General features: G+C 40.2%; 2 protein-coding genes across 2 annotated transcripts in view; one reads left to right on the forward strand and one right to left on the reverse strand.

Annotated features, from left to right (window-relative positions):
- The window catches only part of reps1 (RALBP1 associated Eps domain containing 1), a gene marked incomplete in the record, with an annotated part of 21,524 nt that extends 14,256 nt beyond the window's left edge, over positions 1 to 7,268 (forward strand). Inside the window, 8 exon segments of the mRNA XM_034241242.1 lie at positions 1,233 to 1,331; positions 1,618 to 1,678; positions 2,067 to 2,265; positions 2,720 to 2,917; positions 3,307 to 3,396; positions 3,529 to 3,686; positions 4,623 to 4,728; positions 4,811 to 7,268. Of these exon segments, the coding sequence (XP_034097133.1) occupies positions 1,233 to 1,331; positions 1,618 to 1,678; positions 2,067 to 2,265; positions 2,720 to 2,917; positions 3,307 to 3,396; positions 3,529 to 3,686; positions 4,623 to 4,728; positions 4,811 to 4,879 (980 nt within the window).
- Positions 7,269 to 9,755: 2,487 nt separating this feature from the next.
- clu (clusterin) lies at positions 9,756 to 19,532 on the reverse strand. Its single transcript, XM_034241251.1, has 10 exons — positions 19,311 to 19,532; positions 16,162 to 16,322; positions 15,170 to 15,318; positions 14,329 to 14,499; positions 13,630 to 13,800; positions 12,874 to 13,087; positions 12,241 to 12,381; positions 11,741 to 11,955; positions 11,142 to 11,329; positions 9,756 to 10,408 (listed from the first exon to the last, which is right to left on the reverse strand). The coding sequence occupies exons 2-10, from the start codon at positions 16,274 to 16,276 to the stop codon at positions 10,396 to 10,398; spliced, it is 1,377 nt and encodes a 458-aa protein (XP_034097142.1). The 5' UTR covers positions 16,277 to 16,322; positions 19,311 to 19,532; the 3' UTR covers positions 9,756 to 10,395.
- Positions 19,533 to 25,563: the final 6,031 nt, after the last annotated feature.

Below are 25,563 nucleotides of genomic sequence, written 5' to 3' on the forward strand. Positions count from 1 at the left end.
TACACTCATTTATCCACAGTTACAAAGTTTTCTTTATACAAGTCTCATAATTTCTGAGGTTTTTAATTGCAAATGTATGACTTAATAATCTTAAACAATAATATAGGTTTTTTTTCATCTGTAAATGAGAGTGTTTTTTCTCGAATACGGCAACTGTGATCTCTTTCTTGTAAAATGACAGCATTCCTCTGAGATCTTGAGTTTTTTAAAGAAAACTACCCTACTTGCCCGGCTTTTATTACAATACAATGCCTCAAATACTCCGTAGCATGCAGAAGCCAGTTTTATTATAAAACAAGAATAGCATGCAGAAGAACTTGGAATCATCTATGAGTGTGAGCTAAAGCTTATATGCAACACTAGTACGTGTTTTGAGAAACATACAGATTTGAATGGCTTCCTCAGGATTTGTGTCATAACATCTTGATGATACGTTTAGTAAGAGTACATCAGGGGTCGGCAACCCACCATTGGCACGCTGCACTGTAACCAGTGGCACACTAGGAATAAGTGTGCAAAAATATTTACATTTTATTTTCGGATCCTGAACGAGACCACTGTCAGAGCGCGTCTCCCCGTTACCTGCAGAAGGAAGCCATGCACGCAACGCAGCCCCCCTCTCTTTAACTCCAGGCGACTTTCTGCCGCTTTCCTCCGTGGTGCAGTGCTGATCGTTTCACCACGGAGGAAAGCACTTCACTAATTGCAGTACCCATAAGGAGCTGTACAAATGCCACAGTTTTTGCGTGGCTGTGTCTTTAGTTGAAAGCCCAGTGGCGATCTGCTCATCTCTCAATAACAATAATATGCTACATAGGGGCGGACTGGCCATCGGTGTGTTCTGGAGAATCACAGAACGGACGGTCGTCCTTATTATTATGCCGGTTAAACCAATTATTTAAATGTGTTTAAATGGCATCATGTATGTTGCGCTGACAGGTGAAAAAGGTCCACACACTGCTTGACAGTTCACGAGTGTCGGGCTCTTCCCGACTTTGCCGACCCCTACGATGTGAATCAGGTAGTAAGAAACCAAGAGGCTGCTCTTTGTTTTGAGTAAACAGTACTTGGCGTCATTAAACATAATCACGCTGGATTTAATTCATAAACGTACAGTGGAAATATTCCGTGGTCATGTTTCCGAAGCTGTTCCTGAAGATATTTAGTGATAAAATGAGATGGTCTTCACCCCGTAGAGCTAACTCAACATTTGTTTTATCTTAAACCCTCAGACCACAACCACCCGACCAGTCCGCTGCTGTCTCAACCTCCAGAGCTGTCCGAGGAAGCCAGTCTATCGACATCCATGTTTGTAGCGGCCAACGCTGTCGGTGAGTAAAGGATGGGCTGCTGTGCCAGGGAGATGTTGAAAAAATAACCAATTGGTCGTTTTGTGGCAAAAAAATAAAATACAAATCAATGCAACATTTGTTTTTTGCCCACATTCTTCCTTGTCAAAACCTGGTGCCTACATTACCCACAATGCAACTGCACTACAGACCATTCAGCCTGACATGCTTTTGCATTATATCCAAGTCATCAATCACATTGAGGTTGTAACTAACTGGAATAAAATGTCTTCACGTGCTGATGTTTTGTTTTGATGTCTTTTTAAAGGTGATGGCTACAGCAGTTCAGACTCCTACACCTCGGACCAGGAGCCAATCACAAGACAAAGGTCAGTATTGATTTATTGACATGTCTTTGTGTCATGTATCCAAGCATCTGTTCCTGTTATTATTTTTCCAATCTGCTCTGATCAATCTCATTGTAAACCGATTAGGGAGAATTTGTTCATATCTTGCCCCGATAAACATTCATCTTGCAATATACTAATATATATATAAATAGTTATAACGCTATAAACCGTATTTAATTTACATTATTTAACGTCATATTCTGTGACATTATGTATAAAGACTTTTTGCACTACTTTTGATTTTGTATTTGATTATATACGTTGCATTGTTGGAGCTCAGGTCAGAAGAATGTCACTGCCATTCCTACACTGTAGCTCTGAGCATATGACAATAACCTTTTAATTAAAGAAACATATTTGTGTCCAGGTCTCTGTCGGGGACGTCTCCAGAAACTCTGAAGGTGGTAGCCCCCCCTCCGCCGCCCCCCCGCCCGCACCCCTCTCACTCTCGCTCCTCGTCTCTCGACATGAATCGCACCTTCGCCACCGTAACCGCTGCAGGACAACCGCCATCTTTAGCCATAACTTACCCGCCCGCTGTGCCTCCGAGACCCCTCCCCACACAGGTGAGGGGGACCGAAACACTCAATGATGCAAATTCAAAACCCAGCTCTTCGCATCGGTCTCCCTTGTAAACTAATTTCCATCACCTAGTTTCCGTTCAACATTACCATCCCTTCAGTCACATTATTTTATCACATGGCAATACTTATGTTGATGTGTAATGTTTTTATAATCTTAATGCTATGACGTTTGTATTTAGTTTTTGTCATTTCTTGTGATTTGGGGCTATAATACATTTTGATTTGATTTGGACAGAAAAACATCGCATTATCAAAATCAATTAAAAAAGATTATATAAATTGTTTTGTGATCTGTCTACTTATCCTATGTACCCTGTAACTCGTCTGCATAGGGTGCAGTTTATTGCATTTTATTGAATTACTTGAAAGAAAAAACTCCTGTATCAAGTGTGATTTTACTCATGAAGGCCTTCACCCCTCCCCTCCCTCTTTTCAGTCGTCAGCACCACACACCGGGCATCGTTCGGAGGCTGAGGTTGTTCCAGGCGGCCCTGCGGCGCTCACCGCCTCCACCTCCCCCCAACAGATTCCCCAGCAGCCCAATTTCGCCGACTTCAGTCAGTTTCAGGCCTTCGCTGCGACTGACCAGCCTTCCAGCCTGCCGGAGGACGATATCCACAGTGAGCCAGGACAGGTAGTGTGTGTGAGTGTGTGAGTGAGTGTGTCCAGTGTCCACCCCTTATTAAACCCTAAAGTGAAATTGACATCTGCTGTTTTATTGAAAATTACATTCAGAGTTTCACAACAATGTACATACAAATTGCACTAACAACAAACTAGCTGGGGTATAGTTGTCTTAAGAAGAAAATACATTTGATGAATGTCCAAAATGATTACCCTTTTCTAACTTGTCTGAGTATATATTTTTAATTACATTGTGACTGTTCTTTTTGTAATTGTCGCACAATCCCTTGCATGTGTGGGAAAAATTAGACGCATCATTTTAAAGTTGACACCCATAGTGTTTCCCATTGTCTGTGTTCGTTTCAGAGTGTACCATCTGATGCTTTTCTGTGTCTACAGGTGGAGAAGCCTTCAGAGGGCGCCGGCCCTTTAAGAACCGTGAAGAGTGACGGCCAAGTAGATGAGAGAGTCCCAGCCACTGTCAGCTCTGTAAGTCAACATATTCTTCTATTAAATATGAACTGAATATATTATCAACTACTTACAACAATACTTATCAACCATTAAATATCATTAAACCAAAGATATTCAATATATCATTTACTTTTGTTTCCTCGTCAGGCCAAATGTTCCGGGTCTGGTCCGTTAGGCCCGCCTCCCAAACCTGTGCGCCGGAGGTTGAAATCTGAAGACGAGCTGCGACCGGAGGACGAGGCACCCGGTCCGCAGAAATCGAACGTCATCGCTGCCGTCCTGGCCACTCAGCCCTCCATCCCCAGGTAGGACATTCAGTTAGTCTGTGAACAAGAGCTTTGGAAGGACTTGGTAAACGTAAGTTAAGGTTAGCATTTTCAAAAGGGGGGTTCGTTTAGCATGAAACACTTGAAATAACTAAATCACATGTGTCAAACTCGAGGCCCGGGGGCCAAATCAGGCCCGTGGTGGATTTAATTTCGGCCCGCAGGATCATTTCTAATTACTATTAGATCTGGCCCGCCGGTATATTGCACGCACACCTTCACTCCATCCTGAGGGTTTCCTCAGCTCAGAGCCTGAGCCCAAACATTGATGACCTTGCACCCGAGATGAGACGCCAAGTATCTGAACTAGCATCACAGAGCAGCACACTGAGTCTACATGGATGTTTCCTTCTGCACTTTCTTTCTTGAGACAACAGAGCATGTTTGGTTTTCTCTTTGAGGGGAATAGTTTTTTTGAAGCTGTTGTTGGCCTGTGGGAAAATGTAATCATTAGAAATGAATGCAACTGATTATTTAATGTTTAATGTTGTTTTTATAGGCAATCATTTAAGCTTTGTTAGTTCCAGGTTTAATATGTGCAATAAGTTCATTTCAATAAGTTCTGCAATAAACATTGAACCAGTCCGGCCCTCCATTAGCACCCATTTTTTTATTTTGGCCCAGTGTGTTTGAGTTTGACTCCCCTGAACTAAAGGATACGTTAAAAAAAAAAAAGTAGAAAGAAAGTGAGGTCAAAGATGTGTGTATCTCACACTGCACTGTAACTTTAATTCATGTACCTTTTGTTATTCATGTTCTATTATCTTTGTGTTTTAAATGCCATTTTATAATATTAATGTCTTTCATTTTTGTAAAGCACTTTGAATTGCCTTGTGTTGAAAGGTGCTATATAAATAAACTTGCCTTGACTAAATTGTCTTTTTAATCCAAAAGTATGTGTATTTGTGATTTCAGGTCAGTTGGAAAAGACAAAAAGTCGATTCAAGCTTCTATCAGAAGAAACAAGGAGACGAACACAGTGTTAGCACGACTTAACAGTGAACTGCAGCAACAGCTGAAGGTACGCACAATCAAAAATAAATAACAATATGATTCTTTCAGGCTGGAAAAGAAATCACTCCTAACTTCCTCTCATTCTCCAGGACCTGCTTGAAGAGAGGATATCCCTGGAAGTGCAGCTGGAGCAGCTCAGACCGTTCTCTCATCTTTAACCAACGTGAGGAGGAAAACTCTGCTGTAGTTCATCTGAAGCGAGGCTGTGCCCCTCGGTGTGACTCCCCCCCCCCCCCCCCCCCCCCTCCACCCTCCCCCCCCCCCTCCTCCTCCTCCTCTTCCTCCTCCCACCATCTCAGCTTTCCCTGGAGGCTCCGGCCGGTTGCAGGGTGCTCAGTTAAATCTCCTACGCTCCATCACACACACATTAATCATAAACCAGAAGCAACTGAGAGCACAGATCCTCCAACAGGCGGAGGAGGAAGTGACAGGAGCGTCGGGGGGGGGGGATTTACACAAACTGGCACTTTTCAATTTTTCTCAAAAGAAAGTGAGGACGACTGAGACATGAGTGGCGGACAAAACTGCGAGTGCCGTCTGAAGACAAAACTGCTGGTGTCTGATCACTTTGTGAATGACTGAAGAAGAAAGGTGTGTGAGAGTGACTGTGTGTGGCTGTGTTCCTGTTTAGTGATTACTTGAAGCTAGCACCAATGTGTTTATTCTGTCTTGGGGTACGGACTCTACCACACCAAACTCCTTTTAAAATCAGGCACATTTTAAAGAGCAGTGTCGTGTTTTTGAGTAATACTTCTTCACTATTTTTTTTGTTAGAGAAGATCCATATCATTTAAATGGAGTCTGTGATTAGCTTAGCTTAGCAAAGGCTAGCTTTAAGGCTTTCAAAACATCTACACCAGGAGTTTGGTGAGGTCTGTCTCCATTAAAACATACTGTGCTTCTTCTGAACAGGACTTTGTGTGTGTGTTTGTGTGAGGCCTTACACGGCTAAATCATTATGGTGAAGGCTTTTTTTGTTTTAGTTTGACGCATCCTGTGACATTAATTCAGCCCCTCCCTCTTCTTACTGCCCCCTTGAAGTGTGTGTGTGTGTCACATGTTACACAGTGTTGGGTTTGATGTGACTGAATGGTTTAAACTTTATGCCAAATGACTGAACTCTGCTCTCTTGCCTCTGTCTGGGCTGTGTTTTTAAAAACAGAAATGCAACCATCTTTCCTTCTGGTTTCTCTTGTGTGTAAACATCTCGGCTTTCTTTTTTAAACATTTCAGTTGCTTTTTACCGTCTTTTTCTTTCACATGGATGGGAAACCAGTTCAAAACAGATATTCACTCGAACGGTATGAAGATTTTCCAGCTGCTTGACTGCAGGGGGCTAAATGTATGAATATTTTTTTCTTGTGATCGGCAAACAAACACGCATGCACAGATCTAGAGTTACAGATTTAAAAACTCAGCGGTTTTCTAATCGGGCAGGCGGCACTATGCAAGTACGGGCGATACATCCTCACAACTATACTTAGCTGTTTGTACTATGATAGTAGCAACTGTGTGAGCAGTATACTCTGGTTTTTGTATCGTAGATCTTCCAGAACACCATTTACTGTACGTTTGTGATTCAATCGGCCTTTTTTCTTTCCCTCTGGAGCTTCCCCTCTCCCCCGGCTCCAGAGGGAAGTCCAGATCAGTGTTTTATCAGGGCACGTTCACCCTACATGTGCGAGATGTGACCATGGCTGGGTGTAGACGAAGCTTACTACAGACGGAGACCAGTCGACAGAAAAGGAGACCTGAATGACCCAACTGCACTTTGAACCTAAACCTCCTCCTTATTTGTATTTTTACTTGTTACATCCCTCTTCCTGCTTTCTTTTAACTCTTGCATGTTGTCCTTCATGCGTATTTAAAAGAAGAAGAATAATGAACCACTCGTTTTATTTCTTCACCTTGGAAACTGTAAGGGTTTTTGTGCCAGTACCCTAAAAGTCTTGTTGGGTTAATTATTTTTTATAAGTGTTTTGTCCCCGGAGCTTCCTGTGTGTCTGAAGAATCTGTGTTCTTCTCAAAGCCTTACTCCCCGACTGGCGTTCAGGTTTCCTCTGTGGCTGACTGACCTCTCCTCCTTGTCCTATCAAGGCTCGCCTTCTTTTTTCTGCTGTTGAGGACGATGATGTGTGTGTGTGTGTGTGTTATATAGTTTCCAGACCTGGAACTAATACCATTTGAAACTCTATTAAAATGCAGGATTGATTTATGTTTGCTAGCACAACAGCTAACATCCTTTAAACCCCCAAAGGCAATCCAGACAGGCAGAAGCAATCACCTCTTGAGTCTTTAATGGGATTTTGAATTATATTTGCTCCCAGATCTGTGTTGTATATTGTATATGATACACACTTTTGGATTCATATGTACATTTGCATTAATTGCTGACTAACAGCGAAAGAATATTCTATTTAATTCCTTCTCTCTTGGCTGTGGGATCCTAGATGTTTAACTGCATGGATGTACTGTATCTCTGCAGAGTCAACTAGCAGCTGTGTGATTTTTACACAAAAATAAAAACGGCACAATATTTTAAACGCTGCTCTCCTTTGTTGTTTGGCTTTAATGAGAAATTAAAGGTGGGGTAGGTAATTCACTTCAGAAACACTTTGTTATATTCCATGGAATGCTCTTAACATCCCGATAGCAATGAATATATTAAGTGCTTTGACAATAAATACATACACAAATGTCATCTGTGGAAGCCGTGGCGCTGTAAAAAGCACGACCAATCGTCTGAGCCGGCCCGGCTAAAATAACTGGATGGCCTACCTGCCTGTCAGCCTTCCATCTGTGCACAAACTTATCTCGTGCCCTCATTGGTCATGTGCGCGTTCGTGTGTGTTGGAGGAGGGGGCAGATTTTTCTTCGGCTGCGTACTTTCAAATTCTAGCTCACTCGAGCTGGTTTCTCCATTCTTTACCTACCCTACCTTTAAGGCGAGACACGGCAGGCAAAAACATCGTTTTTCAAGTACGGGTCAATTTTGAGATTTTGTGCTATTTTGATTCCATAACATGTTTTCTTTCAGGCTTTTGGAAGGAAAACGTACAAAATACACATTTAAGTGTTTATTTTACTATAGTTTGTCTATTTGCGTCTGTAGATTTCTCCTAAATTCACCAAAAGTTAGCATTCTAACGTAACATAAAGTACCGCGACCGCTGTGTGCACCATGTCAACAGAGGTATCGCTGGAAAGCTCCGTCTCTCCTGCACAATCTCATCGGATCCAAATATGGTCATTTCCTTTGTATCAGCAACCAATCGTGAAAGCACAAAGGGGTCTTAAACCAAGAAACGAAATCTCATTGGCTGGTGTAAATATCTGACAACGTGATTCGTTCAGATGCGTCACGTGGTGTGCTAAAACACTTCCTGGTTAGCTTTCAGCTAGAAATTGAAATCTCAAAATGCCAAAAGAACAGCGAAAAAAACGTTCACAGAGAAGACGACAACAATTGTCACTTGCACGAAGCAAGGTTATAAAAAAAAAAATGACCCTGAACATGAAATACCTTCACGGAGTGCGTCGAGGCGCAAGCTGTCATCTAAAGAACAGGAGGGTTTAGCTAGCGCCTCACTGCAATCTTTAAAGGTCGTTTTCTCAAAATGAGTTTTTTCTCCTACTCTGAGTTCGAAATGTCAACTTCAGTAGTACGTACATACACCAAACCTTCCAGTTATATTCCTATCAATATTATGAAGGCTTTTACAGAAGGGTTTGTTCATATATAATTCATAGCCTGAATTATACAACATTGTATACCTAAAAACATGGCGAAAATGGATATTTTAGGGCTGTTGACAGTATTTTCTGATTTATGGAATGATAAAAAGAGATATCCAATATCCCTTCTGTAAAAGCCTTAGATACTAATATGACTACAAAATGAAACAAGAATTTTGAATCTGGCTATATCCAAAGTTCAGATTTCGATTCCTGAAATGTGTTAAAATATGTGCATATTTAATGAGATAATGGATAATTTGCATATTTAAACATGCTATTTCAGAAAACTTGTAATACAAAAGACAATTGCCTTACTGTAAGTAATTAACTGGAGAAATTTCTAGCTGATACCTTTAAGTTAAAAAAAATTACCCTATTCACCCGGGGTGTCTCGCCTTAAGGAATGATATGAATACACACATTTTGCCAAAATGAGAACTTTTTTAGGATGTTTTACACTTTAAAATTAACTCCATGCAATTGTGTCTTTTGCACTTATTGAAAGGTCACAGGAAGTAAAACAAATAAAAGCGGTTTTGAGTTAATTTCTTGACTTTTCCCTTAAAAGTTGGTTGTTGTTTCAATCATGGATATGTAATATTATGTAAAGGTACATTGGAGAAAATCCAGAAATAATCATTTGTTCTCATTTCATTTTGTAAGTTTGGTTTCATTTGTTTTAATGTTTTTGTGGAAAACCTTTCATATTTCCAGAAGCAATTACTATTAAACCTCCTATCTATATAATATAATATAACAGAATAAATCCTTTTGAAATTGCTCGAATTTAAACCAAACCAGATTAGGGAAGAACTCAATTCTGCAGTGAAAAAAAGCAAACGATGTGGTCATGTGGATGCGAGGACAGAGAAGTATGCATTTGCAAATCGTTGATTTAAACCTGACCCATTACTCTTCAACAAGTTCTAGAGAAATCTCAGGATAATCAGAGCAAACAGGATTTACCTGAGATCATTTTGGAGTGGCGTCACACAAAGGTCTGATGAGATATTTGTTTTTTAAAAACCATATCAAATCTATAATGCAAAAGAAAGAGTGGAAAACATCTTGCTTTCAAAAGTCAACATAAAATGTGTCTCAGCATGTGTGTGTGTTTGTTCCCCTGTTTCTGTGCACCAACTTTAAGGTATGTATAAGCTAGAAGAAGTTTGATAAAGAAGTTATATTGTTGACGTTTTCCATGTCAGCAAGATGGATGCATTTTGGTTCCATTAATGAGAACATCTCTGTTTGACAAAGGGTGTCAAGCTGTCCAAAGAAACACAACAACACTGATTGGGTTTGAGCAGGTTTATTACATCTCTATTGTATCCTTCTTTGCGGGGCTGTTGGACAGAGGGACTTAAAGCAATCACGAACACAAACTCTAATCAGTGAGTTTAGCTCCAGAGAATGAACCACTTCCACCAACTCCGACAGCAGCTGTCAGAGATCTGTAGGACGGTGCATCGGGTAAATAAAGTCACTGACACAACTTGAACTCACTCTAAACTTACTTAACATCTTCTACAAATATTAGCAACAAACCAATCCTTGTTTTACTGAAATGTGATTGGAGGAAATATCAGTTAATTCATCTTTATATATAAGAAAAGCTGAGTGCAGATTTCTTTAAACTGAAACTCAAGCAGAAAAAGCCCCTTTTTTGCAAAGCCAAGCTCACATGATATACAGCCTGTTGTTGTTGTCTACATCGACTGAATATCTTCTCTGACAGCAGGACAAAGAGCTCTAAGGGTACAATATACATCTCCGAGGTTAAACTGAGTCGTTGGCTAAAGCAGGACTTAGAGAGGATTTACAACAGAGTCAGTGCGGTGGATTCAGGTTTATTTCCCAGGTGTGTTTATCTGCAGGGTTTCTGGTGATGAGTCCAGAACATTCTCCTGTCAGCAGACAGCGCAGGTTTGGGACTTTATTTCACCATACTGTTGAAAAACAAAGAAGGAGATTAGAGATCGTCTGTGACTCTTTTTTATTATCATATCGTCCTATATTTGCCCATTTGTTCATTTTAATGACATGCTTTTCATTCATTCCCATGCTGAATAAAGTCAGAGAGTAATCAGGAATTGAGGACAAGAACTCTTTTTTAAATGTTGTTGGTCAGTGTTAATGTTTTTTTTGTCTTTGGAAACAAAATAATTAAGATAATTAGCTGAAAGAGATAACGAGATTAAGCTTTTCATCAAAAACAATTAAATCAAAATGGTCAAATAATTTAAATAGGTAAAGGTAGCGCAGGGAGAACTAGTATGCGTTAGATATTGTGGTGTAAAAACAGTAAGTCTATCAACATGGAAAAACTATAGTTATCAAAGTCATGGGGCAGCACCTCTCCTTTTATGCTGCAAAACCCGACCTGCAGGAATAACACACTCAAATTAAATAAATAATACACACCACACAATCTCATGCTATAAATCTACTCTAAAATGATAAATTAATATAAACTAAGGAAATGGCTCCTACAGTACTCTGTGGTCGTTTCCATTATGTAGGACATTTGAAATTCTAGCCGCTCTACAAACGATATGGTCGGTAACCTTGGGTTTATGTGGCAGTGCAATGGACAAGAACATGAACAAGTAACAAGGAAACACACATGCTTAAAGAAATGTCGTTTTTGGATATTATACACTACATGTGCTGGACACTCACATGCTGCTCTCCCTGTAGCGGTCCAGAGCCTCCTGGGCCACGACCTCGGAGAATTTGGGGTCGCTCCAGGGAATGTCCCCCGGCACGCTGACGTTCATGGCCGGAGCGTCGAAGAGCTGCACGGACACGCTCGTTTCTGCCGGCTTCTGCTCCTCGCCGGGCTTCTCTTCAGCGTCACTGCCCGTCACCTGCAGGGAAAGGTAAGAGGATCAAATCCACTGGGTGAAATAAGGACAGCAATGAATCGATAAAGAAGTGTTCGCAGTGGAAAGGTATTGAAGTAGAAATGGTTATAATGAGATAGAGATCAAACCTTAACACACTACCGGAAAGGGAAAAGCCCAATAGGCCCTCTTTAATGCCAACCAACAGAGAAAGCTGTCATGCAAAAACACTTAAAAGCTCCTGAATTAACCACACAAAAACATTCAAATACAATAATTGTCATCTTAAGATATCATGTTTTCAGATTTCCCTGCTAAAATGAATGACATCTCTTTATACATTTTCTGTAGCAGCTTTTTAGAAATGTCATATATTGTTGATTGAGGAGAGACTTCATCACACATATGGAGTTTTGCCACAGGTGTATGTCGTACCGTCTGAACCTGGAAGACGTCGGTGACGTTGGCCAGAGAGGACACCCAGCCGAACTCTCTGTTGAGCATGTCGAGGATGGAGGAGGTGTTGAGCATCTTCTCCTCGAACCTTTTCAGGAGGAGGTTGTACTGCTGAGTGAACCGCTCGGCCAGGGCCAGCGCCTCCTCCAGCTCCGCCTTCAGAGGGCCTTCCAGAGGCTTCCTCCCGGAGCAGTCTGCGGGGGAAACATCATCAAGACGCACGAGTAAGGTTAGAAAAAACACTTATCTGATTACACCGGGATAATAAGGACATTTACTTTTATTACAGTAAGTGCAGGGTTTTTGGCAATTCAGTCCAAGACTATGGCCTATCTGACCAAAGACCTTTACTGTGGTGTATTTTAGGTGTTATTTTTGACAACGGTGGCCAATAATCACTTATTTTGGGCTTAATATTTCATTATATCTCAAAAGACTGACATCAAGCACTGTTAGAAAGATGAAATGCTATATCTCACCCATCTGCTGGATTTCTTTGCACTTCTGACACTCTTCTCTGAACTTGATGCAGCCGGCTGAGTTGCGGCGGATCTCCCTGCAGGTCATCGAGCCGTCGCCAAAAGGTTTTGTGATGACCACGTCCTCGTTCAGGCTGCCGTCTGCAACAAGACACAAAAGCACAGTTTAAAAAAATGTTTCATCACAATCAAATGTTTGTTTTAAATACATGTATGATTGAAAAACCCTGCAAAATCCACTTTCAATATCCAACTTGATATTATATTTTCGCATTATTTCCCATGATATGATACAAATGTGCATAAATGAGGACTTTGAAGTTTGTATACCCAATAATTGCATTTTAATGGTTAAACGGTTACCTTTTGACTTAGATGGGACACATTTTTCCCTTTGTCACATTTTAGTTTTTTCCACAATGCAATAACAGTTTGCAAACAGGCGGCCTGTCTTTTTAATCAACTTGTTTTTTTCATACTACTTTAAAAACGAATCTACCTCACTGCTTAATGTGTTAATTTTGACCAGGGTTTTATAGATGATAGAGTAAATGCTATGAACAGACCTAACCTAAAACAACTGATCTGACTGAGCGCTTCTACAGTTCTGATGTATTCATGTCAGAGCTGTACCTTCACTGGGAGCTGTGTCTGAGTCCATGTCCACCATGGAGCCCATAGAGCTGAAGATGTTTCTGCTCATGCCCATCATCGGGGAGAACAAATCCTGGAAGCCGTGGAAGGGATCTCTGAAGAGCGAGCGAATGCTTCTGCTCCGACGAGTGAACGGTCCCAGGAAATCAGAGAAAAAGAACGATGGAGGGTTGAAGTGCAGATGGTCAGCCACCTGAGAAACAACAACAACACAGAGACACCGCCCGTTAATGCCTTTGATTCAAGATCCATTATCAGTGTTGGGAAAATACTGAATGTACTCTTCCAATACCAGAGTCCACATGATAACAAAGGTATCCCAACTGTAGCTGTGTACATGACAGGATGTCTGATTACCTAGAAGAGCATCAGGACTGTTTTAGGCACATGATAGCTATGTGATTAACATGATGATTCAGCCTCTATGGAGAGAGACATATGACAAGCATGCTCATTTCTGACGTGGAGCTAATCTGAAGTAAACATTGAATACTGCTTTCTATTCCTCCATCTTGTGACTGTAACTCCCTCTCTTGGATATCAGCATGTGAAGGACACTGTTCAGGAACTAGCTGATGCTCTGTATGTGATGACTACTTCCATTCTGGAGAGGATCACAAACACATGGATCCTGAGACTGAAGCTCAAACTGGTGACGAGTGATCTTTCGTCTCACAATTCTACTGTTTGAGCTTTTATATACATCTCTGTGTCCAGTGTTTATATCCGTCTTACCTTCATGCTGTTTGAAAAGATGCTGTTGACACCGTGGGCCATCTCGGAGTATTTCTCCTCCAGGTTGGTGAACTCTTGGCTCTGCCGCTGCCCCTCCTGCTGCAGCACATCCATGTTCTCCCCGTTGATCCAGATGGAGAAGGGGGACGTTCTGTTCAGCACCCCCTCCAGCTGCAAGCAAAGAGTCATTCTTTATATTTAATATCTGTATAAAAGATGTATTTGTTAAGCTTATCAGGAGAGAGAGAGAGACTGGGGTTGGGTTAGAGTTGGGAGGTTTCTGCTCCTGATACCAATATATGCCAAGACAAAATGGCATTACAGTCACTTCCTATAATGAACCAGCAATAGGGATTCATTCTCCAAGCAGAGTTTACGCAACTAAACTCCATTATGTCCTTAAATAATGGCCTATAATCAAAGCTCTGTACATGTTATCTTATCTTATGTATCATGTTCATATAAATGCTCAACTTTTACTGTGATATCCTGTTTCAATAGTTACTTTATCACACTTTATTTTTGCTGTATTATTATTTTAATTTGTGTTATCTTTATTTTGACCTTGTCTGAATCCTGTTTTTCATTCTGAGCCTGTTGCTGCCATCAACGCCTGAATTTCCCCAAGGGGATAAATAAAGTTCCATCTTATCTTATCTCTTAGTATGAGTACATGTATTTGTAATGCTCTGGTCCTACCTGGCGCCCCACCAGTCCAGACCCACTGCTGCAGGTACGAGAGTAGTATTTGACGCAGGTGTTCTTCAGGCAGGGCTTGCACTCCTCCCACAGAGCCCTCATGGTGTCGTTACAGACCTCCTCCTCCTGCTCCAGCTTGGCCTCCATTTCCTGAGCCGAGCGCATCGCCTCCTGAGGGCAGACAGAAACACACATTTAAAGGTCACCTATTATGCAAAATCCACTTATACATAACCACGTGTCCCCTCTGCGTAAAGACATTCTGAAAGTTTCAGGAACAAAGATTCTCTCACTTTCTGTCCTGATCCATTTCTATAAAAACCTGTCTGAAAATGAGCTGATCAGATTTTGGCCACTTTATGATGTCATAACGATTTTTTGGCTTGTGTAACCATTAGCCAATCAGCAACCAAGGTAACCCCCCCCCCTCCTTATCACCTGAATCTCCTCCTAGAGCTCCATTGTGTTCTTTGTAACCAAATGTCTCTCAGAGGGGCGTGGGGAGGGGCTCCTTATTTTCATCTAAAGTAACAGACAGAGAATCAGCACTTTGGAAACAGGGCTGAAACAGAGGGGATTATGGGTAATGCTGCAATGATCCGTTTGTTATGTCGAGCCAATCAGAGACATGTTCTGTATATATCTGAGACCTATAATATATTGATGAAAAACAGTATAATAGGGGACCTTTAACATTAGTTATCATTATCATTAGTTATCGTTGCATATAAGGTTTTTCTACAGATCAATGTGGATGTATGGATCAAATTACATAATTAAATACATTTAGTATATAGTAATACATTTACTTTGATATGGAATAATGATGAGCTGTTTCTACCTCTTTTAGGTCCTTGGTCTTCTCCAGGGCGTCCAAAAACTTCTGATGCTCCTCTGAAGATGTCTGCATCACGCTCTTCATCTCCTTCACTCCGTTCACGGCAGTCTCGATCTGTTTATCCAGAAACTTCTCCCCCTGGATGGAGATCTCTGTAAAGAAGAAAGAAAAGGGAATGTATCTCATGTCCACTGCAGGTGAGGATTCCTGTAACAGACTTCTGCATTTCTGCCCTCTTTGACCAAACTGATTATGTCATGTAATCAGTAATTCATTTGTTGGTTAACATGTATTTATATTTAATATAATTCAATAACCTTTTAACTTCTTGCTGGGTGCCTGAAACTGCCACATCCCCACATATTTATAAATACATGAATATAATACACGGGGCAAGTTTATTTCCTTTTCTGGGACCAGTTCAAACTAAATTACAATGCATTTGTTTTCTCTATTAATATCTAGCTATTGAAATACTGTAACTTTAGTGTCAAATGTCCGGGGTTTTAGACTTTTGTTTCTGAAATATGTTGCAGGTAACGGGTATTATAAAATGTGAAATCCCAACCGTTTTTAAAGAAAGAAAAATTGTAATCTTTTTTTTTATTGAAGATTTCTTTTTTTTGTGACCAACTTTTCTTTTTTGCCCTCACAAAAGGGACTTATACAGATACAAATTATATAGACAATATAGACAATACAAAAAGAAAAAGAAAAGACAAAGAAAGAAAAAAATATAGGGAATCCCTTTCCCATGCCACCCCGTCCCACCCATCTTGCCATTTCACAGAAAATCCTAACTGTTAGCAATCGTCTGAGTTCATCCATTATATTATATCTGTTATTTATATTATAGCATAACAATTTATCCACATAAAATACATTCATACCTTTTTTTGCCACATGACATTTCATCTGTTTAAGCTGAATTGCGATTAACTCCTAATAATCTACAATTTATTGAAGTTTTCTGATGCCTTTGTAGAAAAACTTACGGTTAAGATCTTCTTTTGATGGAGGAACAAGACAGTTGACTGAAGCCAGAATTAAAGCCACCACGGCGAGGATCTTGGACCCCTTCTTCTTCATCATCATCATCATCATTAACATCCTCTCTGACTCTCACAGGGCCAGCAGGCAATGATGAGACAAAAAACTGGAAAGACATGAGCATACAGATTCAGTTTCAACTCCTGACTGCTGTAATGTTGTTGTAAAGTCCCTCCATCTCCACTAGAGGGCGACACGAGCTGTGGAGAAACCAGAGCCCTACGCAGGAGATAATGACCATCGTTGCTCAGCAGTTTTCCCCCCTTACACAGCAAAACCTAAAATAACCGCAGTGATCAATACCGATAAATAATTCAAACTGATCCCTGATGAATGCATCATTTTTCTTGCATGCTGTTCCTTTCACTAAAGCAAGGTCATTATCAATCCGCTGACCTCAGATCAGTGTTTCCTGTGCTTTTGGTCAACTGTGCATTATATAAAGAACAGCAGGAGCTTTTTTCTGTTTACCCAATGTTCCTCTGTGGTTGGTCAGCAGCCAGTACAGACAGTTTGAACAGACAGACACATTTTTTTCCACTTACAAACACATAGAAAGAAAGTAATCAGGCAGATGGACCGGCCTTATCTCGGCTCGGCTCGGCTCGGCTTTTCCCAAGCAGTTTAAATCTGCTCTCTGTTGATTGTTCCTGCAGCAGGACCTAATCCTCCCTTTTCCCTTAAATACATTGTGATCTAAATCCACCAATCAATCAGTCCAACTACGTAGACACCTTGACATTACCAAACCAGATAATTATGAGCAGAAAGATGATAAAACACACCTTCTCGTCACCCTTCTAACCCTGAGAGATCACGAGCAACTCCTTTCTACATAGTGATTCTGTCCATTTGGTCAAAAAACAAATCACATCAGAGCTTGGAGGGGTGCAGTGAAAAGTAAATGGTTGAGTATCTGTATTCAATATTTTTATAAAATGTTAAATTCTTATGTAAACTTATTGATCAGGCTCCTCCCCTCCTCAGTGATGTGTGTGCAGTGTGTGCTCGCCCACCATTAACTGTTTCTATGGAAACAAGTAAAAAGTACAGCATGTTCATCATTTTTGGGATAAATCAGTCCCCAAAAAGTGACCTATTAACATACAGTTTCTGCACTTTTTCAATCTTATTCCACTTTGTTCAAGATGTTTTTATGGCTGCTGCATTAAATATAATTTAAATATTGAATACGCAGATAATCTAAATGTCAGCTGACTTATTTAATATCTTAGGACACATAAGGAAATAACATAACACAAGGATTACCTCAAACTCAAATGGATTGTGTCACCTTGCAGATACATCTAGTTTACAATTATAATGATTAAAAGGATGATACATTCAGTACCGTCGATGTACATTCTCTAATTCAATGTGCTTTTAATGTGCAGTGAGAAATGAAAAAGAAAGGACTGGACGCCCACCTAGGGCCTAAAAAAACTCAAATGTCCTACTTTCTCCATATGAGCTCATCTGTTCACGATGTTAACATGTACAGTGCAGCAAACTGCGGCGGCTTGCACAATGAGGTCATTATTCATGCCACAATAAGCCTCTCGCTTTAATTACCAGTTACTGGAAGGTTAGTAAACTGGGGAAGACTGGGACCAGTGAGACCTTTTTTTAATGAGAAAAAAGCAGAATGAGTGAATCTTGACGTGCAGAGAGAGAGGAAAGAATGAGCAACGCATGAGGAAAACACCGAGCCTGAGAGAGCTAGACACAGAGGGAAAGGTTAACGGGAGAAAGTCAAACATATAAAAAGGAGAAGGAGAGAAAGGAGAAATAATTTACAAGGCAGAGGTGGAGGGACATTATTTGCTGAATAGCAGCTGCAGGGATCCTGGTTACACAACTGAAAGAATGCAAACCCAGCGACCGTCCAGATGTTGCCAGAAAGGCCTTCCAGAAAGTTCTGTTTCAGCTTTGTGGAGTAAAATACAGTAAAAGTGTTTGTGTCTACAATTATTTTAATCTAAAACCGATATTATTACACATATGGTAATAGTATATTACCATGATCTTATCAACTTTGCATTTTATTATTATAGTAAATACTATATATCATGCTTTTCTCTTCCATGTCTATTCTGCATGCAGCACTTAATGGCATTGTTATATTACTATATAGTCTGTCACACATATTGCATTATGTATATCACTACATGCTATCCTAATAAGCTGAAACAATTTATTGATTTGTTGCCTAAAATAGATTGAAAATGATCTTTTAAATATTATCTTTCTTGAGCTTCAATGCCCTAAAATATCTCTTAGTAGCCTTTATACATCCGCTGATATCTGCAGGAGATGCTTGTTTTCACTTTTGATGAATCCCCCTTCTGCTTCTGTCTTATTCTCTCTATTAGAAACTCAAACCTACGAACAGCTCTCTCAATAGCAGAATATGAAGGACAAATTCATCTAATCTGGATCATCAGGGCTTCTACAACAAATGGGACACTGGCACATGTGACCTCATTTTGGCCTCATTTCAGGTGTTTGGGGATTTGAGTAGCCAACATACACCTGTCATGTGGTTATGGAGAAATGAAGGTCAGTTCTAAACTACAATACGCACAATACCTTTTTATTTTTAGAACTGTTGATATTACAAATAGTTATTCTAGGCATATATGCACATTGGAGGAAAAATATGACTGCCAGAAATGTTTTTTTTTTTCAACAGTTCATTAACAAAACGCATGTCAACGTTCCTATTTCGCTGTTATATTGGTGCTATTGGTGGTGGTAACCCTAACCCAGTTTAAAGTGCATTAAAGAAAAACAACATCATGATGTCATTTATCCTAATCCAGTTGTTTTGATCCAAAAATGGAGGTCACACCCATGCCATGAGTAAGCTATACAAAGCAGCAGTCACCTTGTCAGACATTAAAAACAACAACTAAAATAACCACATTTAAAAGAAATGCAAGATATATAATATACAGCCGAATCAAATATGTTGCACTTTATTCTATTTTCATTTAGCATAATAACACTTTTATCACGACTTGCATTAAAGATATTTTCTAAAAGCATCACCAAGCTGCAGATTCTCTACAAAATAAAAGCCCCTCTGACTCACCTCTGTTTGTTTCCTGAGACTCCAGACCGTCTGAAGCTGCGTCGGTCTCTCTGCTGCTGGTTTTTATACCCGCGGATAACTGCGAAGGTGCAGACACGTGACTCATGATGCACGGCGCTGCTACTGTCAAGCTACAGCAAAATAGAAGCCCACTTCCGCTATTGCCCTTCAAAATAAAAGGCTATCATGAACATTTCTTTCAAAGTTTGGGAAAAACGCAGTTATAGTTAAGTATTGAGTTCCCTACTTAGGTATAATTACTAAAACCACACTGTAAAACCCATAAAAAACAAAAAATTGGTCATCATACTCATACTGGCTCACTTCTAACGGTTTACTGCCAACGGCTAACCGCTAACGGTTAAAGCTAAAACAGTTTAATGCTAATAGCACTAGGGTTAACTGCTAGCGGCTAAATGCTGTGCTTTCCATGCTTTTTTTTATTCAGAGAGGGGATGGTATCCCGTCAAAAAGAAGCTTAAATTATATCAAGCACCTTTCTGAGAGGATTAACAAAGTAGAAAACAGAAGGGACAATGTTGTGAAGTTTGGCAAACATAGGCAAATGGACCAAATTGACGGCTAAGCAAATTGATGAGAACAGGTATGTATTCAATCGGATTATCACCTGTGTGGTTAATGTTAAAAACGTACTACTGTTATGTCACATTGTGTATTTCTGGTTTCGCATTCGTTCAAGTAAGTTGTTTATCTGCCATTTACCACCTGGAAACACCACTGCATAATTCCTGAATACGTTTTATGTAGTCAGAAAATATTTATCTTGACTTTCATCAATGATGCATATTATAGCTATCTGTTATTATAAATGTCACTATGATTAATGGCTATTTATGTGTACCACTGAATAATTACCTTGTTTCCTCTACCATTTGTAAACAAAATTGTGATTTTATTTTGAAATCTTAATGCGTTTAATTGTTGTTATTGTGTATAACTTTACCTGGCCTGAGCCTAAGGATTTGACCAGAATATTTGTAATTTACTGGCAGCAGCGCTCAGAGACAAACAGTTGATTCATCCTGACTGTGACTCAACATTTACCAGCTCCCCTTTCACCTTTTCACAGACAAACATGTGACCTAAAACCAAAGTTACATGCATAATTCATAAAACGGTTTCCATATTGGCATCAAATCTTTAGCAAAGCCTTAAAATGTGTATTCAATACATGTGCATATGCATACTTGCCATCTTAAAATGTAAAGGAAATGGAAACAGGAAACATAGATGCAATGCAGCCATCATTATTGTTATGGGTGGCATCTGAGCTTGCCTTTAACTGCTTTCTCAGTGCTTAGTTGTGAACATGTACAGAAGGATGTGGGAGTTACCGGTACTAAAACAATGCAACAAAAATAAAGACACAACAATCCTAGAGGCAGTGTGTTAGTAATGCAATCTCACCTTAAAACTGCAAAAATGACTCTGAAACCAGTCGTTATTGATACTAAAGTATCTACAAATAAAACGTCAATCTTTTAATCCTGATACACAACAAGAGAGGACTGTGTTATTTAGAGGTGATGGATGTGGACACACACACACACACACACACACACACACACACACACACACACACACACACACACACACACACACACACACACACACACACACACACACACACACACACACCATGTATACATCACTTCAGGGGACATTACATTGACTTACATGCATTTCCTGTAGACTTATCCTAACCTTAACCATAACCACATGCCTTACCCTTAACCTTAGCCTAAACCTAACCAAGTCTTCACCCTAAAATTAATGATTCCCCTTATGGGGACCTCCATTTTGTCCCCATAAGAGAGGCGAGTCCCCACACTTGACTGTGTAAACAGATTTAGGTCCCAACAAGTATAGTAATGCTAGGCCACACACACACACACACACACACACACACACACACACACACACACACACACACACACACACACACACACACACACACACACACACACACACACACACACACGCACATTCCTGAGTTATGTGTCAGCAGCAGTTATCTCTCTGCAGAGTTGTGCAGATGTTTACAGTGTATTATAATACATCTTGTGATATTTGATAAGTTTAAACATGACCCTGTGACAAACGCTCAGGAATCTGCTGGTACTTTAACTAATAAGGAGTTTATTTTGGAAACTGTCAGACTCAAAATTGTCACAGAAAAACAACAAAGTGCAATAGCTGATTGTAACACTAGGTGGCAGGAGCTCCATTCTTATACAGTACATTCTCAACACTGACTGACAGTACTTGACTGTGTATTTTCAGTTGTTTGAGGAGTGTTATATCTTTCCTTTTATACACAGTATTTATAACACATTTCTGAGATTAAGTTTAAATGCAGAAATAATATTCAATATCTTATCCCTTTTTCGTTTTTTTAACAAACATTTAGGAAGTCACTTTGAGCCTTTTAAGAAGCATCCCACTGGATCTAAAATAAATCAACAGGAGTGAGCAAAACATCAGTGTGAAAAGACAGAGTATAGAGAGAATACTGGACTTCTAGTTAAATGTGAGTGGGACAAAGTGAAAAACTGTCCTCTACACTCGGTCCAATATGGCCCCCATGTGTGAATTCCAGCCATTCGGGACACAGCACCCCCCATTAAACAGCAGCCAGGGTGATGGCGTAACTGCAGCTTTAGTTGATTGAATCTATGAAACAAAGTTTATATCCATTGAAAACCATGCATGTCTGGCCTGTTGCTGGAGCCGTTGGCGTCAGGGAATTGTCCTAATACGACTATAAGGACATTAATTATTTCATTTGTTTATTCCTTGCAGTCTGTTACATTTTGCTTTAATTTGGTTTAATTCGTTTATTCATTTGTTGTTTACATTCATTCAGATGTGGTGTATTTTGTTGTTTTCTTTTGTTTATCCTTGTGTCACAAACCTTTTGTCAGAACTATAACATTGTATCCTGTGCCGGACAGGTGCTGTGGGCCTGAGGCGGCAGACTCCCTGGTGGTGGCAGTGGTTTTCTTCACGTATCCGTTTTGAGTGGTGTGCAGTGTCACGGGTGATTTATTTTGGACCCCTTACTCCCCTTTTTGTTAACCGTGGTAAGCCAAGCCCTGTCCGTTTCCCCAAAGTGGGTATTTTATTCAAATGTATTGTGTGGGTTGTTTTTAGATATTTTGTATGTTATAAATAAAACTGTATCTGCCCGTGGTGTAAAACGAACCTGATTGTCCTTATCAGCATTAGACCTAGTTTTTATAATTTCCTGGGGGCGAAACTCCCCCAGGTGGCGTTGTCTGCAACCGACTTCTAACACCTACCCTCACCACACCGCCACACATGCAAAAGTGACAGGCAGTGTTTAAATCATAGTGATCACGTTTGGGGGAGTGGGACAAACCAGATGTCAACTGTAAAAGTGTTCCTGTATATCACTTTGTTCCTGTTTTCCCTCACTTGCTGTATTTCTTTTTTGGTGACTCATTTGTTTCACCGTATACTCCGGATTGGAGCTTCATCGAACAAAGATGGATGTGTTGTTGCAAAAGATCAAATTGTTGTCAGACATGCAGTGCAGAAGATGGGATTCTTGGAGCATCTTGCAGTGTTTACCCTTTACTCCCTTGCACACGCACTATGCTCCTCAACGCATACATGCATACAGAGATAACTCAAATCTGCTATATGTAGCTTTTTCACATATTTTGAGGCATTGGCTCTACAGGATGTTTCTGATAAACAATTCTGGATGCACATGCAGTTTTGTTTTGCCCAACAAATTAGGACAATGATTGTCAAAGAGCCTCATCCGGACAACACACCAAAACAAATTTGGTTTTGGCATTTGTTTTAACGCAAACGTGGAACAAATGGGATTTACAATTTGTCCTGGTGCTAGTAGAGATTTTGTTGAGTGTGACTCATTAAGTTCCCTGCACTTTTAATCGCATTAAAGGTCATTGAATAAAACACCTTTATCTACTTAAATAATATGTCATACCTCAAATGTTTGCCCTTTACTTGCATTGCCTTAGTTTTTGAAATGTTCCCACAAATGTTCCAAACAACATCCTCTTTGCATAAAGAAGCAACGGGGGTTTGGGGAATGTGGGGTCAATTTGAAGAACCTGAAGCATAACAATCATTGTTTTTAGATCTCACAAGACACAAGTCTTTAAAAGTCAACTGCAAATAAACGCAACATTTGGTCTTTTGTAAAAAAAAAATATCAGCTGTCTTTACTCTTTCTTTTACTTCCTGGTATTTTACTGGCTCAAATCTCGAGTCTTGTTTAAGTTGGAGTACTCGATCGATTTTTCGCAGTTTACTCCAACATTGGCTGGCTCAAAAATATATAATTATGCATGAGAACCAGACAGTTTATTCCAAACAAACTTTTTTGTCAAGAAATGGCACCTACATGTCCTACAACGCATCTGTTCAGTTGGAGATTAAGTTGTGTGTAATGCTAGTATAACAAGTGGCGAAGAGATGAGGAGCAGGATATAGGTATGTTAACTTACTTATTTTGATTCCACATCTCCTTTTATCGCTTGTAATGTTCAGACTTAACTGACATTCAATTATTCAAACTTCACATGGCTCTAAAAGCTAAAAAAATGTGCTTAAAAACCCAACTCTCCAAGTCGTAACACTACAACTTATGTGAGAACATTTGACACATTTTGACAAAAACAACCTTTGTTACATTTGTTACCAGCTTATGTAAGTTAGAAGTTTCCATCACACAGGTCAACGGTGCACGGAGTTAAAACGTACTGGCCTCGAGGTTTGTTTACTTTGTGTAAAAAGTTTACCAGCTGTAGATCCTGTGTGACTAAACTAATTATCTGTTACATGACCCTTTGAATTCTTCTGTTTTGCTCCACTTTGTGTGTGCGCGTGTGTGTGTGTGCGCGTGTGTGTGTGCATCGTGTGCCAAGCTGCTCCACTGTTACATTGGCCACCGAATTAAACCCATGTAGCTCTGCAGCCAATACTGGATCAGTGGCATGGATTTCAACATCGTTATACACACGCAGAGGGCTCTGAACGAGCTGCTCCGCTGGCTTCCAACACAAAACATAATTATCAGCAGGCTTACTTGGTGCCATTGGTGGTAGTGAACGACCCGTGGCTAACAGATGAACTTCAAACATTTGGACAATTCTGGTATCAATTTCGGGGAAATGGTGTTTCTGGGTAGATTCATGGGTGAGTTGGAATGTGCATGATTTAGAAACTTCACATTCTGGTGGCTTCAAGATCAAAGTCCTGCTGACTGATGTTGGTCATTAAATTACCTCATAAGATCCTCATTTGTTCAAACTAGCATCAAAAGCTAAAATAACTTGTCAAGAAAAAGACGGGATGGAAAAAGGGGCTTCAAAGGCATGCTGGGATGTAGAAGTAATCAGCAAAAGGGCGTTATGCACTAATATATATATATATGCAGAATAATTTCACTTTTTGGGCTGGAAAGTGTTTATCTAAATAGCTTTTATTTATTGTGTGACCATTAGTTGTTGTGGGTGTGTGGGATTTCAGCCTTTGCAGACCATTTACAAGCAAACAAACCTCTATAACACACTACAGGAAAGGAAAAACCCTAGAAGGTATTGCTACTTTTACTCAAGTTATGACCTCAGAGCCACCTCTGCTGATGTCTGTGCAAAAATACACAGTGGTTTTCACATTTTTTGGATGAGTACGAATCTACTAACCCGCTTGAATAATATACACATCGTCTCTTTTTTGCAGAGGCAGGAGAGGAAATTAAAGAGGTGAGAATCAGCAATGCCAGACAGCCACTGGAGCTGCCTCGTCAGCTGGAAGGCCGGATGTGTGTGTCGGTGAGATTATTACACCTGCTGTTAAGTCTCACACACGCATAGTGGAGGTTAGCGTGAGCAAGCTGAGAAGACTGCGATCCGCTGCCAGATAGGGATTATAGCTTTGACATGTGTGTGTTTGTAGGAGTGTGTGTAGGTGTAGGTGTGTGTTCAGAGAAACAGTTTTTCTGTCTCACAGGCCAAGGCCACTGAAGTTGCTCTCACACCACAATGTTAAAACATTTGTTAGCAATTAGCCTTAGCCACAAACTGACTTTCAAAAACACATGGACCCTCCCTCCCTCCCTTCTTTTTTTCACCCTGTCCCCTTTCCAGTCCCTCCTTCCCTCCCTCATTTTCCAGTTTCTTTGTTCCCCCTCCGATCTCTCTCTCTCTCTCCCTTTCTGACCACCCTTCTT

Source organism: Gymnodraco acuticeps, unplaced genomic scaffold, assembly GCF_902827175.1.
Source record: "Gymnodraco acuticeps unplaced genomic scaffold, fGymAcu1.1, whole genome shotgun sequence".
Classification (NCBI taxonomy): Eukaryota; Metazoa; Chordata; class Actinopteri; order Perciformes; family Bathydraconidae; genus Gymnodraco; species Gymnodraco acuticeps.